Source organism: Charadrius vociferus, unplaced genomic scaffold (assembly GCF_000708025.1).
Source record: "Charadrius vociferus isolate BGI_N301 unplaced genomic scaffold, ASM70802v2 scaffold282, whole genome shotgun sequence".
In the NCBI taxonomy this organism is placed as follows: domain Eukaryota; kingdom Metazoa; phylum Chordata; class Aves; order Charadriiformes; family Charadriidae; genus Charadrius; species Charadrius vociferus.
Genome location: NW_009647731.1, coordinates 7,115,628 through 7,133,959, shown reverse-complemented (window position 1 = coordinate 7,133,959; position 18,332 = coordinate 7,115,628). Strand labels below are relative to the sequence as shown.

General features: G+C 40.3%; 1 protein-coding gene across 1 annotated transcript in view; it reads right to left on the bottom strand.

Moving 5' to 3' along the window:
- TRUB1 (TruB pseudouridine (psi) synthase family member 1) overlaps nucleotides 1–18,321 on the bottom strand; it is a 29,054-nt gene extending 10,733 nt beyond the window's left edge. The window contains exons 1-3 of the mRNA XM_009881573.1: nucleotides 18,275–18,321; nucleotides 16,175–16,267; nucleotides 12,296–12,351 (exon numbers count right to left, since the gene is read on the bottom strand). Of these exons, the coding sequence (XP_009879875.1) occupies nucleotides 12,296–12,325 (30 nt within the window). The 5' untranslated portion in view covers nucleotides 12,326–12,351; nucleotides 16,175–16,267; nucleotides 18,275–18,321. The remainder of the gene's footprint in view (nucleotides 1–12,295; nucleotides 12,352–16,174; nucleotides 16,268–18,274) is intronic.
- Nucleotides 18,322–18,332: the final 11 nt, after the last annotated feature.

Genomic DNA, 18,332 nt, shown 5'->3' with positions numbered 1-18,332 from the left:
GTACAGACTTTAATGTAAAAATAACTGTATTCTTTGCTTACCACATTAAGGCTACCTTTTCCCCTGAATACTACAGATGTGTTAATCCCCTGACAACTCTGCAAAATTAGGCATTTTAAAATAAAATTCTTGAAGTTTACATACTTTTGGAATGTATGGAAAAGAAATGAAAGGAAGAATGGATGACAGCTGCTCCACAACAAATATTTAAATAAACTTTAAAGTATATTATCTGCTTTTAGGACCATAAAATTGCCTGCTTTCCAAGACATTTAATGATCTAATTCTTAACATTTAATAGCATAGCTAGGAAGAGACACTATTCAGCTACTATTCTAGAGGTTAATAAAAACATGTGAGCAGATCTTCATAATTCTAGCACGATGAATGATCTTAGCAGTTCAGCAAAATTCTAAATCTGAAAGTTTGAGACCTCATGCACCGTCTTCAGATGTTTCCAAGTCAAAGTACTGATACTAATTCAGTTTGAATAACTTTCTTCCTCTTAATTCTGGTTTTGTCTATCTTGCTTCAGGCTCTGTTACAATAACATGTTATATTTGACCCCCCAGCAACAGAGAGATAGTATTATCTGTTTTATATGTAAACACAAACTGTGAACAATACAATCCACACCTCGACACTTGAATTCCCCTTTAATTTCTACAAAAAGGGGCAAAAAGCCATCCGATTTGTAAAAAGAGCATCTTCAAAAATTAGTAACAAATCCCCATTCCTTAAAGGAGCCTTTAAAGAGTCAGAAAAGACTCAAGCCAGCAATGCTATAATCCACAAAGAAAGCTATAACAGGTCAGGAAATTAAGAATTACAGTTGGTTTATGATCAGTCTCTGGAGTGCCCTTGGGTATCTACAATTATATATCATAATTCTTACTAGCCACTTAATAGGTTTTACTTCCCCTTTGTTAGTGTGCAGGACCTGGAGCGTGTAGAAGATAACATGACAGTCCAGATTGAATCTATTGTTCCTCTTATTTTGTGTCAAAATTCAGCATAAACTCTCTTTAGACACTAACTCACACTGCCCTCAGAAGAACTCAATGGATTCTGAGTCATTTAATGTCTTTGCTGACCTTTTCTCACCTGTGTTGGCAATCATTTATTTCTTCCAGTTTTATAAAATACATCTAGAGCCATTCTTCCTGTACTCTTAAATTACAAATCACTACAGCAACACAGACAGCAACCGCTCACAACCACGCTGCCTTCAGCCCACTCAACCTGAAACAAAAAAAGCAAAGCAGTAGGTGTTGCAGGCAATGGAAAAGCCTAGCAAGTGCAGACTGTGCCAGGAAACATCCCTGTATTTGCAGCTCATCACAGAACTCTCTGCCAATCAAGAGCCCCTACGTCCTTGTCCCCTACTCATCTCAAGAGGCCAGGACCCAAACCCTTTGAAGACTAATAGCAGCACCTCAGCTTGCCTATGGGATTCCACAACATGCAAGTGTGGCGCATTGAAAGCTACGACATCGAGCATTCCCAGTCACCACTTGCAAGCACTGCAGCATCACGCATTAATTCCAACTTCTACTGGTGGTCTGCATGGTCCCAAAGCAGAGCCTCACAATTGTACAACAGTAGAAAAAACACGAGGGCATACAGACCTTCCCCAAACTATCCTGCACTAGGGAACGGCTACATCTCTCAGATGTATAGGAAACCCTTTTCTTGACATTATGGCAACTGAAACAAAAAACAGCAAAGCGACCAGAAGCCCTCAAGTTTAAGCAACTCTTTCATTCCCACTACTGAGGAGACAGCCTTAAGATGCTTTATACTGACAAACCGCTGCACTCTGTCAATGAGCATAATGTACTGCAAAAACTCCATCACACAAACTGGGGGACATAGTAGACGTTACCTCAACAAGACCAGAAAAACAGGGAAGTGCCCCAGCAGTCATACCTTTACTACCATACCCATGACTAGAAAGAAACATGCCATAAAAGCCAGGGCTGGCGAAAGAACAGGATGACAGGAACCCCTAAGAAACAACAAATTGCAAACCCTCTAATAAGTCTGACAGATCTTGGGAAGAGAAATTTTGAGAGTCACAACCACAGGGCACAGTCAAAATTCTCACAAACAATAAACCTTATGATGTTTACAACAATGTTTTAGTAAGAGAACAGCTATCATTTGGCTTTCTCATTTCATATCCGATTTCAGAGAAATCCTTACACTAACACGGGAAGGGAAAGAATATCCATAAAAAGAGTGAGAAAAAGGCAAGACTTTGTCAGTATACATATTTAACTATGAAAGGAGGAAGAGGAGGAGAAGGAAGAAGAATCCCCTCCCATTTGAGGGGCTGTACAGCCAGCGTAGCTATTAGCTGCACAACCCACCCGGGGGGGCTCCTGGAGGCTGAAGCCCCTGGGCTGACTGCCAAGCATGTCTGCCCCACTTACCGGCACAAATGCCAGACAGACCACGGCACGGAGCCTCTCAGTTTTAACTGTTAATATATCAAAGTTTTATTTGGAAAGAAGCCAGAGACCTGAAATCTTAAATTATAACATGTTTTTAAAGCTTTTTCAAACACGGAGAAGCAATGCTTTGGAAGAGCTAGACAGAAACGCAAGTAATTATGAAATAAGGTCACCAGGAGCTGTCAGGAAGATTTTAAGATGGCCCCCACTTCAAGAATTTCCCAGGCAAGCAAGCTCTCTGGAAGAGGCAGTTCATAAGAGTTCATCCAAGGATGACCCATTTTCTAATCACAGCAGCAACTGAACACAGAAGTGTAAAAGGAAAATAAATAAATAAATAAAGGCTACAGTCCCCTGTGAAAGAGAGGGAAAGCTGGGAAAGGGAAGCCCTATTAGACAGGAACAGAAAGTCAATTTATGTAAACTGATGTCTGCGTGTGGCTGATGAGTCTGAGGGAACATAAAACACAACAAACAAACCAAAAAAAAAAAAAACCCAAAACAAGTGCTCTAGAGAATCTGAAGGAAATCAGAGTGAGCAAACAGCAGGCGAGCACCCCTCAGAATGAGCGCTCCTGTGCCTCACCCACTCAGTCGGCACGCCTGGTGCCAGCACGTCCATTTTTGTAGAGTCAACTGTCTCAGTGGCCTAAGAGGCCTTAAACTCACAGTTTTAGAGTGACATTCAGTCCATGCGTAATGATTTCTAAAGCACAACTAAGGTGCTCTGGATTTAATATTTACGTAACTTATATTTGCTGTTTGTATAACATTAGCAGCTACCAGTGGTTTCCAGTATGCTAAGCATCCACCAAAGCAGAGGAGTACATGAGGTAGACAAATAAGCTGGAAAAAAAACCCAAGGGTTGCCATAGTTTCAATTATTTTCCAAAACAAAGCACTCTCACTAAGCAGATTCCAATATATTAAAAACACAGAGCCCTAATCTCTTAAAAGCAGGTTGCACAGAGGCAAAATAAAGACTGCAGGATGAGGGAAGAGATCCATATTTTACAATGGAGCAAATTCAAAGTTATCAACCAAACGTGTCCTCTTAATATACACAAACATTACAACTTCTCTTCTCTACCACTTGTTTTTTATTCCTTAAAGAAAAAGCTGACTTTGTGCTAAGCCTGCACTATATTTTATTTACTGCTAGATACTGTAATTGTACTGTCATTGCTGAAGAACTATCTGATCTTTACTCTTGGACTACCAGGATTTTCTGACCTCTTACGTCAGCTTATTTAAAAAGTTCAAACATATGGGGTGACTAGATTTTCGATGTGAAGGACTAAAAGCACCTGTAATAGGGGAACCCGCAGAAGATACTTTATCTGCAGTTCAGAGAAGCCTTAAGGTGGTAGCTAAAAACTGTAGGAAGTTTAAATTTTGGTGTTAGAGGGAGAGCAGGAAAGCAGGCAGTAAGGGGAACGATCCCAACAGTGACAGGAACAGTAGGTCAACCAAGATAGCACCATGGCCACACGTCACTTATAAACGCAATCCAGGCTCACACCACCCGAGAGGGGATGCAAGCTAACGTGCCGAAGGGGCTGCCTGTAAGCCACGGACTCTTTATGCAAACCTTTCTGACACTTGCTTTCTGTGGAAACCTACCACACTCGCCAAAATGTCTCAGGCTGGCTCTTAAATTTCATCTTCAGCTTCAGTACCTGTTCTTTACCCGTTTCCTCATTCTGTCTTCTAGAACCTACACCACAGATTATACAAAATAAATAAAGACGACCTTCAGCTTCTATTTGAGCAGCAGGGTTTTTAAGGAAATTCATAATTCGCTGCCCAGAAATATAAGACAGTCCTTCCAGAGGGCTGAGACTTCACAGGTACATAGAAATACGCAGATAAAATTGAAAGCCTTTAGGTGAATTCAAAGATACTGCTAAGGCTAAGATGCAGGAAATTCTAAAAGGCAGTGCTATGAGCTTCTCCAGATTACTAGAAAGGAACACTACAGAAAACAATGCAGAATGGCTAGGTTAAATCTGTTAACATATTTTTTTCCCTGTAATTTTTTTAAGAAAGAGGAAGAAGTCTTGCTGTGTTGCAGTCATGACTTTTTTTAATGAATGCAAGCAAGAACTGTACATGTAGCACAGACATATACACAATTACAGAAAGGTCAAGAGGAAAGAAAGCAACACTGACCTCGTGAATGGAAGAACAGAAAAATCACACTACAGCATGCTCTTAAAATATTCTGCATTTTTGGAGCAAAGTGCTTCTGCAGCACAATAGGTGCAGTCTCCTCAAGATTTTCAACAGTTTTTAAAAAGTGTGAATATTAATAGAGCATGAAGCTAAGCTATTAATAGATTAGGCCTCTGGGGTGAGCAGAAAAGAGACTTGAGCAATACACAGCATGTAAAGCCAGCTTACTCGTAGTACCACTGCAGGAAACTATATATTTAACAGCTGCTTCTTCTAAAACTTCATTTTGGGGATACGGCACAGGGCAGGAAAGAGTAGATATTCAAATCAGCCTCTTTTCTTATGATTTATTACCAAAAAGCAGGTTAAAAAAAAAATGTATCATGTTTTCTAGTAACAGACAATTAAAGATGTCGACAGTGTGCAACATGTAAGGGGCACATTTAAGACCATTTTATCCAGCTAACACTTTAGCCCTTCCTGATTCCTGCATCCTCCACCGTGCAGGCTTAACATTCTTTCAGTGCGTCTTGTTTTGCACAGACACCACTTCAAGTTTTGATAACACCTTCTACACATTCTCAAAACACATCACAACCAACATCATTCATGCATTTTCCCAGCCTTCCTTTTATATAAACATTTTCCCTGTGACAAAATAAGGAAGACTACCATACTTTCATAAACTGACATTGGTCTCTAGTTAATATCTTGAGGCATTCAGGGAACAAGAAATTCATTGTCATTAATGTAAAATAATACACACAGGATAGAAACCAATGCTAAGTTTGCATAAATAACAACGGGTCTCTGAACCAACCTCCTCTGCTCTGGAAAGAGGTCTTTGAATTACAATAGAAAGTTCTAGTTCTGCAAAAACTTTCTCAGGTATCAGTAGTGGTTAAAAAAAAAAAACCAACTATTATAGCGGTACTTGGATACAGCTGTTACAGACTATAGACATAAGTAGGACAAGTTTTATTAATAGACATGACATCTTTGCACTGTATTGTGCAAACATTCAAGACAGTATTCCTTGAATGTTTGCACAATACCGTAACAAATACCACATAACAGAAATGTCAAGACTTCTCTGTCCTATACTTATATTTCAGGAACGTAATATACTTCATCTAACGCACAAAATAGCAACTAAATGGGTGAAATTAAGCAACCACTGCATGTCAGGAAGAATTCACCTAGCCAATCTACAAGGGCTGAAACACATCCATCTGCCTGTGGGTTAACATCTCTCATAAAACAATCACTCCATCTCTGATCTGCCAGTCCTGTTCCTCAAGGGAAACCTATAAAACACCTTTCAAAACAAGCCTGGGAACTAAAATTCATAACTCCACTGGGTTCAGAAAAAAAAAAAACATGGGCTCAACAGAGATACTGGATTTATGGCACACTATAACGTTACCTCACACTAACCCCTTCACATGCCACAATGTATAATCTACCAGGCTCTCTCTTTCCCCTAGGAGATAACCTTATCATCTTTCTTTCCTCTCCTACCTCCCTTCCAAGGAAACAATAATTTCTTTGGGCTTGAACAGAGGCAAAGTAATGACATTTTGAGTAGCTACAATCCATTTCGCTTAAATGAGCAGGTCACATGCTGCACTCTTTTTTTGTTACCTCTCCCATCTCAGTAGAAATAGAAACTCAGTCAGACCCTTGGTCATTGTGGATGGGATACCATAAATAAAGAGGTGTGAGAATGTAAAAGGGCATGAACCACAGAGAGAAAAATGAGAAGATGTTGCAGGTGAAAAATTTCCTAGGGGAAGAGCTAAAGAGCAAACATACCACTTTTACTTGGATTCCTCCAAGACAAATATAGACAGTTGAATATGATAATACTGCAGTTTAGAAGAAAAAGCCCAACTAAAACCACAGATGAACACTAGCAAGGTGGGATCTGAAGAATCATCCAGCAAGCAGTAACAGCCCTCCTTGCCTTGTGACTGGAAGATTGGCTGATTGGGTGTGAACAAAACCTTGGTACCCCCCATAGGAGAGAAATTGGGTTTTTTACTCTACTTTATTAAAGCAGGTAATGAAATGTAGCCTATCTGTGTGGCACAGTCTTGGGGTCTTACCTATAACTGCTTGCCCATCCAGAATTGTCGGTATAACACACTCACAAGCATTAACTAAGTTTTCTTTCAGAAATGGTCTAAAAGATACCTACTTCACTAAACTCTAAACAAATCTGAAACACACTTATTTTTAAAATCCCTAGCTTCTATTTTAGACCTGAGAAAGTACTTCCAGATCCAAACACCTAGTTTTCTGTAATACACCAATTAGTCTAACAAAAAGTATTACCATTACACACAAATCTTACCCTTGCAAGAGAATGCTAAAATTATCAGAATATGAAAAAGAAAACAGAACACAACACTATGCACTGTACTAGCTCCAAAAGAAAGCAAGATGAAGCAAAGAGCTCAGCTGGTGACACTGTAAAGAAATTTTTAAGATTAAAAAGTAAGAGCGCGCACCACCAAAAGGATCCTTCAAAACAAAAGTCAACTCAATTTTCTTGCACTCATAACTCAAATATATGAGCACTAACTGCTTCTGAAATACATTAAAAAAAAAAAAAAAACAAAACCCAAAAAACACCACACCACAGCAAGGCTCTTTAAAAAGAAAATTAGGATTTCCAAAGAAATAGCAGTTACACCATCATAGTGTGCATGTTAATGTGCAAACACACAAATGTTGGCAGAAGAATAGAGGTCTCAGAGATGCTGAGTTCTTATAAGCCTCCCAAAAATAGACAGATAGAGGAAATAAACCTATTACAGCTTCCACTACAAAAAAGGCTCCAGAGGGAGCCCCACTGTATTACTGGATACCAAAGTGTCCACATGGGGTTTGGTGTCTAACGAACTGTAAACAAAGTCACAAGACAAGGCTTCATTAGTTCTGCTCCTTATAGAACTACTAGACATGCTTTTTAATGCATTATTAATTCATTGAACTCATTGCCAAAAGATGGGAACTTAATTCAAAAAAAAAAAAAGAATTCAGGGAGAAAGCTAGCAACCTTTATGTTTGAAAAGTTAAGGGATACAAATTAAAGCCTAATTTTTAGGACACTAAGATAATCACACGAGGTAAAGAAACAATCTTCTGTATGGACACTTTGTTCTGCAGCATCTGGTGTCAATACTCTAGAGAAACACTCGCAATATACAAACCCTAATCCTGGAATCATACTGCAAGAAGTAACCTACACGCCTCTCAGAAATTCTCTTCTGTGATTTGAACTAGTTCTTGCTCAGGCAAGCCCTCTCTCCCAGGATACATGTGTGCCTGGCAAGCTTTGGAGATCAGGTCAGTGAACTAGCACTCATTTTCCATCCAGGATTCATAAGAACTCAAATTTTTCCAATTATAATAAATCGCAGTTGTCACACATCAGGTCACTGATGTATCTTCATTCTGCCCATAATCTTTTTCTCTTTCTAGTCCTTGTGATCATTTGGAGTTTAGGTTTTCCTCACCCTAGTGATTTATTTTTTTTTATATAGTGTTTCATTCTGGAGAAGCCACAGCCTTTGAGATTAAATTTTCTATTTCAACTTGTCCCTGACCAAGCACTTTGGGTTTCAGATTACATGTGGAACATGACAAGAAGTTGCATCCTCAGATAAAAACAATACGCCCATGCTTTCTGCTCATTGAGAGGCAGCAATTTCAAGCACAGTTTGATGGATGGCCAAGTTCTGGCTTCATTCACACGAGTATGACTAAAATTCTCCTAGGGTGAACCCAGATGTTATCTCACTGAAAAATACGCAAATTAAGCACAGAACTGAAGTCTGAAAATGTCAATTATCCTGCTTTATCCCACCTAAAAATAAAGGCTGTATGTGTTGGAAGACATCTCCTCCCAATGGAAAGTATTTGAATAATGAAGAATTTCATTGCTTATTGCACTTCCCTTTTTTCTTCTCTGACGAGTCCCTGATCATTTCCCTCATTGCTTCTATGTAACAGCACTCTGTGGTAGATGAGAGGTTTTAAAACAGGATTATCACTGGAAACTGTGCTGCTAGCTAGTATTTTCTAACCCATTTCCCTCCTCCAGAAAAAACACTTCTACACTGTGTTTGAGACAGACTAGTCACCCGTAAGACTGAGTCCTTCAGAAGCAATTTACCATGATAAAAATTGGTCCAGCCCCATCATATTCATTTTACTACTGAAGCAGGAAATATTTTCTCATTCTACTATCTTTATTTTGCAAACACAATAAGATTTCTCTCAAAATAATGCAATGCAAAAATACCAAGCAAGGCCAAGTCCCAGAACGCAAGAAGGAAAAGTGATTCTCCTATGGAATGTGTATTAAAGGTTCACTATTTAAATTCCAGATCCAAGAGGATTCAGCTTCCCCCCCACCTCACTTGGAACATTTGAAACCAAATAAAGCAAACAAACAAAACCTAAGCCAGCTTGTACATATTTTTATTTCTGGATAAATATTAAGAATGCAATGAGGAATCTGGAACACTAAGTAGGTATTGCCCTTGGCTGCACATTTCTATTTGTTTTGAGTTAATTCATAAGGAGGTCAAACAAATGGAGAACTAGATTTACACTGAAAGAGTAACACTCCTTGTATAATGTGTATGAGTTGCAAATCAAGTGATAATGTTCAGAGCTGCCACACAGAGTCAGGAAAGTTTCACACAACGTTTGGGAAAAAATCAGAAATAGTCCAATCTCTGGCAGAGCCACCATATGGAGTTTACTGCAGTAACATACGTTTTGGCCACTCAGCATAGCTCTGCTGCCAACAATGATAGACTGAACTATTTCTTTACAAGATACATTCCTATAAGCAAATAGTAAATCCTAACCAGAGAGGCTCAGACAGTTCATCTGAATCTTTATAGTAATAAAAGGAACAAATGGAAAACATCATACTTCAACAAACACTTTAGCATCCACAATGGTAAAAAAAAGATGAAAGAAAAGTATAAACACCTAGCACATGGCATGGGATACAAAAAGAGACTCAAACCTATTTACACAGTCATGGATTCCATTATGAGCCATTGCTGTCAGTGTGGTCAAAAAAACAAATAGGCCGATATCTGTGGGAGATCCTTCAACTTCCTTAAATTATTGTGTGCCTAATTTAATTAAGCAGAATCATAGAATTGCCTAGGTTGGAAGAGACTTTTAAGATCATCAAGTCCAACCATCAACCTAACACTGCCAAAACCACCACAAACCACAGGCCTAAGCACCACCCATCTTATAAACACCTCCAGGGATGGCGACTCCACTACTTCCCTGGGCAGCCTGTTCCAATGCTTAACAACCTTTTCAGTGACGAAATTTTTCGTAATATCCATCCTAAATCTGACCCTGGAGTAACTTGATAGAACAACATTTCCTCTTGTTCTATCGCTTGTTACGAGCGAGAAGAGGTCAATCCCCACCTCTCTACAATCTCCTTTCAGGTAGTTGTAGAGCACAATACAGTCTCCCCTGAGCCTCCTTTTCTCCAGGCTTAACAACCCCAGTTTCCTTGGCCACTCCTCGTAAGACTTGTCCTCCAGACCCCTCACCAGCTTCATTGCCCTTCTCTGGACACACTCCAGCACCCCTATGGCTTTCTTGTAGTGAGGGGCCCAAAACGGAACACAGCACTCGAGGTGGGGCCTCACCAGTGCCAAGTACAGGGGAACGATCGCGTCCCTGGTCCTGCTCACCACACTGTTCCTGATACAGGCCGTGATGCCACTGGCCTTCTTGGTCACCTGGGCACACTGCTGGCTCATACTCAGCTGGCTGTCAACTAACACCCCATAGAAAATAGGAAAGCAGAGACAAGACAAGGTGCAAATGAAGGCTCATGACTGGAATGCCGCCTGGCACAGACGTTAACTACTTCGCACTCTCCCCAACATCAGAACATGCAAAGAGTTGCAGTGGAAGAGCTGATCTACTCTAAGGATGTAACTTTGCTTGCCTTATTGGATCAAGGGCCCACAGCCTACACCAATCTAAGGCCAGGTGAGAGCTGACAGATCTAGCTGAGGTAGCTTACTAGACTGCCCCCGCTGCCCACTTCTCCTCTCTGTTCCCTTCCCTTGTCCCCCAGCAGCAGCTATAAGCCTTCTTGAGCTATCTGGGGACAACAATTGGCTAGATAACACTCCTACTGGCTACAGGACTTCACAGTGAAGTCGCCAAGGAATTTGCACATAATCTGTTCTGCCAAAAAGGCAGAAACTACTTCACCCATCACAGCTGTTTCCATTGTGAACATCAGCTTTAAGAGATAGTCAATTGCTTCACATGTTTTTAAATCAACAATTTTCACACATTTAGCTATGATGACTTCATTTAGCTGAAGTATCTCAATGCCTTTTAACTTAAAAAGTTCTTGGAAGGAGGTGTTAGGTGGTAACTGCTTACACTTCCATTGTAAATCCAGCTCCAGCTGCTTACTGCATGTTTCATAATGCAGATGCTTCTGAAATCTGGTGCTATAAACCAAACGCAAACCCATTACAGTCAGTGCAGAGACTGACACTGACTACAGTAAGTTTTGGATCAGACTCTACAGCTACGTCTTTTTAACCTGGTTGTATTCTCGTCTGTCAAATTATTTTCTTTTCAGTTGGACTGAAGACTGTCAATCAAATTCTACTACAATTTATCAGTTCAGCACCTGCAAGAGCTTAAGACAAGAAGAGAATGGGAAAAACAGCAAAATAAAATGCATTAGAAAGCCTATCAATTTGCTGAGCCCACTATTGACTTTCCCCAAGTATAAGATGGAAAGCTTAATTGGTTTCTGCATCTGTCATTCTTACCTGAACTTGTCATTTAAAAATAATGGCTAAAACCACAGGATTTCACTTGCAAAGAAGGAATCAACACTGGTACATTATTCTTGGGAGTACGTGCATTTGTTTGCATACATAACACCAACAATCTGGAGCGCACACACACCAAAGACATAGTACAACTAATCAAAAGCAGCAATGAACAAGACTGCTATCTGTCAAGGCTCCAGTCTGGATTATCTCATGCAGCCACAGGCCTTTTGTTACCTTTGGCTTCTTACACGCATTTGTAGAGCACCTGTCTACAGGAGCTGCAATCTGGAATGATAGCTACTATCACGAACACAAAACACTCTTCTTTCCAAAAGGTGCCTCTTAAGGCCCCATGGTATTTAAGAAGAGAGAAAAGAAACAAAGACCATCTGTTACTGCAAGCTAAATAACAATTATGTTATCTACACATAAGGAAAACTACCAAATACTCAACCATCATACACAATTACATCCCGAAAACATCATTTACAGTGCCATCTTCATTACAGTTTTTCTCCTTGTTTGTTTTTTGGTGTTTTTGTTGAACACACTAATATTATAGAAATCTTCCTGTAAAACAGGAATTTGGTCTTTATCAACATTTTGTAGAAAAAACAAGACAAGCAAAGGTTTTAAAATAACTATTCTGGACATACCTTAATATCAAATTTCTGACTAAAGTCAGTTCTGCAAAAAGGAACTGAAGTACACATTTAAACTAAATACGCAGGATGGTTGAGATATTGGTATCTTAACTGGAAGAAAAAAAACAAAATAAACAAATCATTTAGCACTCCTTACCTTGGAACCTGCCAACATAGTTCTCAGCATTTTTGTTCCTTTTCCAATACCAACCACTGCAAAGACAGGAGAAATGCCACTTCAAAAACAGCTCTGCAGTTCCCTTATTCAACACCATTCATTACTACATATTACGCTAGTCAGAAATACAGCCTTTCATGCTCTGGTAGCACATAGAGTCAATGCTTATGAGAAAGTATCTCTGATGTCCAAACAATGCAAGACCAGTGAAAGGAAAAAAAGTCTAAAGCACAAGATTAACAAGCTTCATCTACTGTTAAAATGCTTTAATTCAACCTCTAGATTTATTTATCTTTTAATCACCAAAGAAATGGATAGGGCAATTAACACCATCTGTGGTTTGATGAAGGCTATGGCTCACTAATAATGAATCTAGCCTTCACTGTAACTAAATAACCCTTTTAAAGGTTGATAGTGACCAAGAGTAATACAGCCAAGACAGTATAATGAAACTGTTTATCAGGCTTACAGCAAGAAAGCAAAATAACCAAAAGGTCCAATTGCCTCTATCAAAAATCTTTTACAATCAAACCCCTCTATTATTGTGTATGTACAGACCACTGCCTTTTCAATCTTACACCAGTATTCTGTGAAGCAACAATCAGTCAGCTTTTCATAAAAGAAGCAGACAGTAAAAGCTCTATTTTATATTTCATTTTAAAGCTTTTTACAACAAGGTGCTTTCCTCGAATATGATTTTCTATTGATTTTCTCCACATACAGCAATCTAAAGAAACAATGACAACAGAAGGAAGATGGGAAACAATGAAAATTTTAGGAGGAAATTAGTTTCGTGTACATCTCGTGGAATATGAAACAGCTTATGTCCTTGATTTTAATAGAACTACAGTAGTTAAGGGAGCTTGCAGGAAATCAGCTTTGTGTTAACCAAAAGCATCAGTTTTGTTACCAAAAGCATCAAAGCAGACAAGGAACTTTTTTTTTTTTTTTTTAATAAACACATGTGCTCTACTGCTTCTCAGGCTTTACATTTTGAGACTCATTAGATTACTTCTTATTCTCGATTACTTCTCCTCTTGTTCCTGAGGGTCACACATGCCCTTGTGCTTGCGCTTTTGTGTTCCTTCAGTTCAGCCTGTTCCTGTCATATTCACCAGATAGGAAAGAGCTGCCACACGGCTGAGAAAAGGAGATAAGCCACGCAGATAAAACTTTATAACCAAGCACTTTTCTTGCTATGTGATGACATCACTGACACTTCAACATAACTGCTGAGCTGAGATTTGCTGAAGAGTGTCAAGAGATTCAACAAAATAATTTTAAAGACACATTGAATGCTTTTGTGAACAAGACACTAACAATTTTCCCAATTAATCATCAGCTTGTGTAGCACGTGTATTGTTGAAAGATGACATAAATGAATCTTGCCAGACTCCATACAGTGTAACAAGGTTTAACTGAATATTTTACTTGCAATTTACCAGCCTCTAAACTACTTTTTGAATGGGATTTGCTACTTGGCTTACATAACATCTACTTGAGTTTCAGAAGAATTACCATCACTCACTTACCTCTGCCTTTTCATAGATGGCTTAGATTCTCCTAGGACAGAGGACCTCCAATCTTCCTTACATAAGGTACAACGCACATTACAGAGATGTGCTCATTCTCAAAACATGTAATCACAGCTCTCCTCAGAAACCTTTTTTTAATTTTTATACTTTTTCATCTTTTCTTCTACTATGGAAGCATAGTTCATAAGTGCCATATAGAAACAAGCAAAATATTTACAATTCCCCTTGTACAGCAAGAAACACTAAACTGGAACCACAGTTCTAGACAGATATTAAAAGAAGATATTCACTAAGGCTTGACCTACAATTCCTTGCTTCTTGTGTCTAAAACAAGAGACTTAACAGTGAAAAGCAGAAGTTGAGTCCCAGCTCCCACCACCTTCCAAATGCATCAGAAGCCACAGATGGGGACTTAACATTTTGCCTCTCAGTCGCTCCAGGCTCCTACCAGTGCGGGGCCATCACATGCCACCTGGTCTCCAAGGCACCTTTCACTCACATGCCATACATAGATCACTGACCTCTGTCTCCAAGGTCCTTCCTCATCAAATTTGGTGTCAGTAGGAAAAGAAATACAGAAGTACGTTTTCTGATGAAAAGCACTACCCAGTTATTTGCAGTACACTTGGCACACTAAGCAAGACTCTGTATCAGCTAGTTCCCATGAATGAAGTTATAGACATGCAGTACATAAAATTTGGGAAACAGCAGTATAGATCAAGAAAGAAAGGTTAGAGGTTTCAGAAAATAAATACTTCTATTACGCCACTGTCCATGAGGAAGTAAAGCTTCCTGCCCTACCACTCTAGGCCAAAAAGCAGCACACATTTTCTGAGTAAGTTATTTCTGTTGTGTCCTTCCCTCTCTCCTCATTACCTTACCTGAACCCACAAGAAATCTGGGCACATTCCCTTTCCCACTCCTCTCCAGTTTTGTTCTTTCCAAACTACTTACCGTTGATTTTTCTCTGTGTGTTTTGTACGGCAGTGGAACAAAAGATCCTGTGCCTTTTTTGAATTGATCTGTAGCCTATTAAGGTGAGGCACTTCTCTGCATTTACCAAGCACATCAAGCCCAAGTACTTTTTGTCATGCCACAGGAACAGGCTTTGGAGACTGCTGGATATCAGAGAACAGTAGGAGAAGCAATTAAGAAGCACGTGTGATTTTTTTTTTCCTATGGATCAATGCTGTTGACTTCCCACAATGAGCAGTAGCATGCTCAAAGGGAACATCCGTGTAAAAAGAAAAATGTCCGATTCAGCAACACACACGGTATTCTCTCCGGTGAGAGGCCAGACAGTACAGGAAATTGGAACAAAACAAGTTTACTTCTAGCTCGAGAATGTTACATTTTGCAATGTTCACAGGTGACAGAGAAAGACAATTAACAGCCCACAGGCCTCTACTAGCAAAAGTCTCAGCCAACAATATCCCCTTGAAGCACAGCTCTCCCTGAGAAGTCATTACTTCAAAACTCAGTGGACTTACTTCCAGTATATACTCATAGTTGCACCTGTTAATTTTCAATACCAAAAAAGTATTGCTGTTATTTCTTCTAGAAAATAGAGCTACAAGGCTATGATTTAAGCAAGCTGTAGTTTGCACGTTACTCATCAACAAAACTATTGGTGACAGTGTGTGATATGGGAATAATCCAGCCCAATAGTCACACTCACAGCTGAGTTTTCAACACCAGCAATCGACACATCATGTTCCTTAATAAAACAAAGGAATTCGATGAATCGATTGCTATCAAAATTAAAGGACAAAATCTCTTTGACGACTCTTTATTACGCAAGACAGGACAGGAAGCAAAAACTGTTTCTGTGCTGAGCCTCAAAAAAAAGCAGCAGCTGAATTGCTCTTATACAGCTTTCATTTGGCTAGTATTACACTGCAAAAGGCTCCCTCAAAATCCCACAAAAGCATTAGTTTAAGAACAAATACTTTAGAAAATTATGATGACTATAATCCCCAGCTTAAGTAAAAAAAGCCATCAATTTCTGAGGTAATTTAGAATTCATTACACATGAGTCTGTATTTTCACGTAGTAACCGACAAGTTATTTCAGGAGTTGGGGGGGGAGGGGGGGGAGGGGGGAGAGCAGAATATAGTCTTCTATTAAAAAGCACATTATATGTATGTAAAAGTGTATGCAGAGGACATTTAGCCTGGACCACTCTTCCACAGTAACTTGTTGTTCTGGCAAAACCACAAAGCCTGTCATGTATCCGAAACTGCTCTTCTACCTCTGATATCATGTAGGCATGAAAATGTTTTCTGAAATCATTTTTGATGACTGTACTTATATTTTTCATTACCCAGAACTCCTGCTGCTGCACTGTCCAAAGTTCCACCGTGTCCAATTTTCAAAACCTGGTTTCTTTTGTTCCCATTTGTTTGCACACCAGCTTCTGCAAATAGAAATTGAAAGAAGGCATTATAGGACAGCCTTAGAACACAGGAAAAATAGCACTTATTTCCAGACTACTAAAGGACATAAAAATCAATTATTTAAACTATGAATTAGTAGTGCAGAAATTGCTGTACTGAATAAGACCAACGATTCATCTAGATCTACTCCCAACCCCAAAAAATTTTCGAGCTATTTTCACTTAGATTCTAATCAAGTCTTACATACTGTTGTAAACAGATGTTCAGAAAATACTACTAGAAAACCTGGTGAACAGTTCACCTCTGAAGTTTCATTAATAAAGCATGCAAGAACTAGCAGCAAAGCCCCCAAAATCATCTATTATACACAAATTTTATGCTACATAATCTAAGTAATTTTTGCATTTACTGCTATTTAATGGGCCACATTTATTTGCATTTATGCAGCCCTGTGGAAGCTCTGCAATGAACTGAACTAGCTCACTGCCGCTTTCAAGCTGTCAGAGCATCTCAACCCACCATACTTCCTATGCAGTTGATGACTCCAGGAATTTTGCAGAGTCCAATGCCCCTTCTTTATTAGTATTAAATATGAAAAACGCTCTAAGCTCCCTTACCTATTTCTATTATCTCTTCATTATGCCTTTCACATCAGGGAATCTGACATGATCCAACTAAATCTCTTCCATACAAAGCTGAAGTCAGAACCACAGTTCACTACAGACTAAATCAACCTAAATAAGCAACTACAAGTCTGAAAGTCTATGTTCTCACTTCATCAGCAAGTGCCCAAAAGCCCAGATTAGATTATCAAGTCTCCATATCCATTATAAAGAGAAACTAGGCCAGAGTCCCTCGCACTTTTGCAAACACATTTTTTCCCCCCTGGTATTTGACACCCAGGCTTCCCTGTATTCAGAAAAACCAGTTTCTGCAGACTGTGCCCAGAACTTTCAAACTCCCCGAAACACTACGGTTTTCACTCAATTGGTGATTTCTTATTTAACGGCAACAGGCAGTGGGAGCGCAGCAAAACATCCTGCTATTGCTGTCCTACAGAGATGCTGCTGACACCCATGGCGGCAGATGGGTGCATGCTGTCCCTGGGACCATGCTCGACAGCTCTCCCGGCGAGCTGGGATCCCCTGCATTGTGCACTGCAGGACTGGAGCTTTCTGCTGGGGCAAATCTCATCCCCATTCAAAACAAAGGCTCACATCATGCTGAACCTTAGGTGGTAACATATGCCTGCCCCAAATAACCGAATGGTGATTATGGCCTTGCAGCTCACCGTGCAATGTGACCACCACACTGAGTCTCGCAGGGACCCAGCAGCTCCACGCAGTGAGCCAGAACGTATCCAGGAACGGCTCCATTCCCCAACCTGGGTCACGCCATGACTGTGAGTGGAGCTTTCTGCTGGGGCAAATCTCATCCCCATTCAAAACAAAGGCTCACATCATGCTGAACCTTAGGTGGTAACATATGCCTGCCCCAAATAACCGAATGGTGATTATGGCCTTGCAGCTCACCGTGCAATGTGACCACCACACTGAGTCTCGCAGGGACCCAGCAGCTCCACGCAGTGAGCCAGAACGTATCCAGGAACGGCTCCATTCCCCAACCTGGGTCACGCCATGACTGTGAGCTACCAACAAAAAAAAAAAAAAAAAATAATTCAAACCCTCAGTTCTCCTTTAGATTTCTAAATGCTGAGAAAGAGGGTGCAGTGGCTTGACAGGGGCTGTGGTTCCGGCATCCTAATGAACACACACACTACCACATGACGCCCATTACACAGCCATGCCGGGTAGGGCGCCCCTGGCCCAAAACCTCGAGGGCTAAACGAGTGTTGGCTTCAGGCTGGCCTGCTCCTGCCCTGGGACCGCAGGCAGGGTCTACGCTCACTTTCCTATCACGGTTTCCTCGCTTTACCACCAAAACCCCACCTGGGGCCTCCAGGCCCAACGCGGGGAGACTACACTCATCTCGCCTCGCCTCCCCCGGCCCGCAGCCCGGCCGCCTACCTGCCAGCAGCCTTTCCTTCAGGAGGGTCAGCACGCCGGCCGCGGTGGGCCCCCTCGG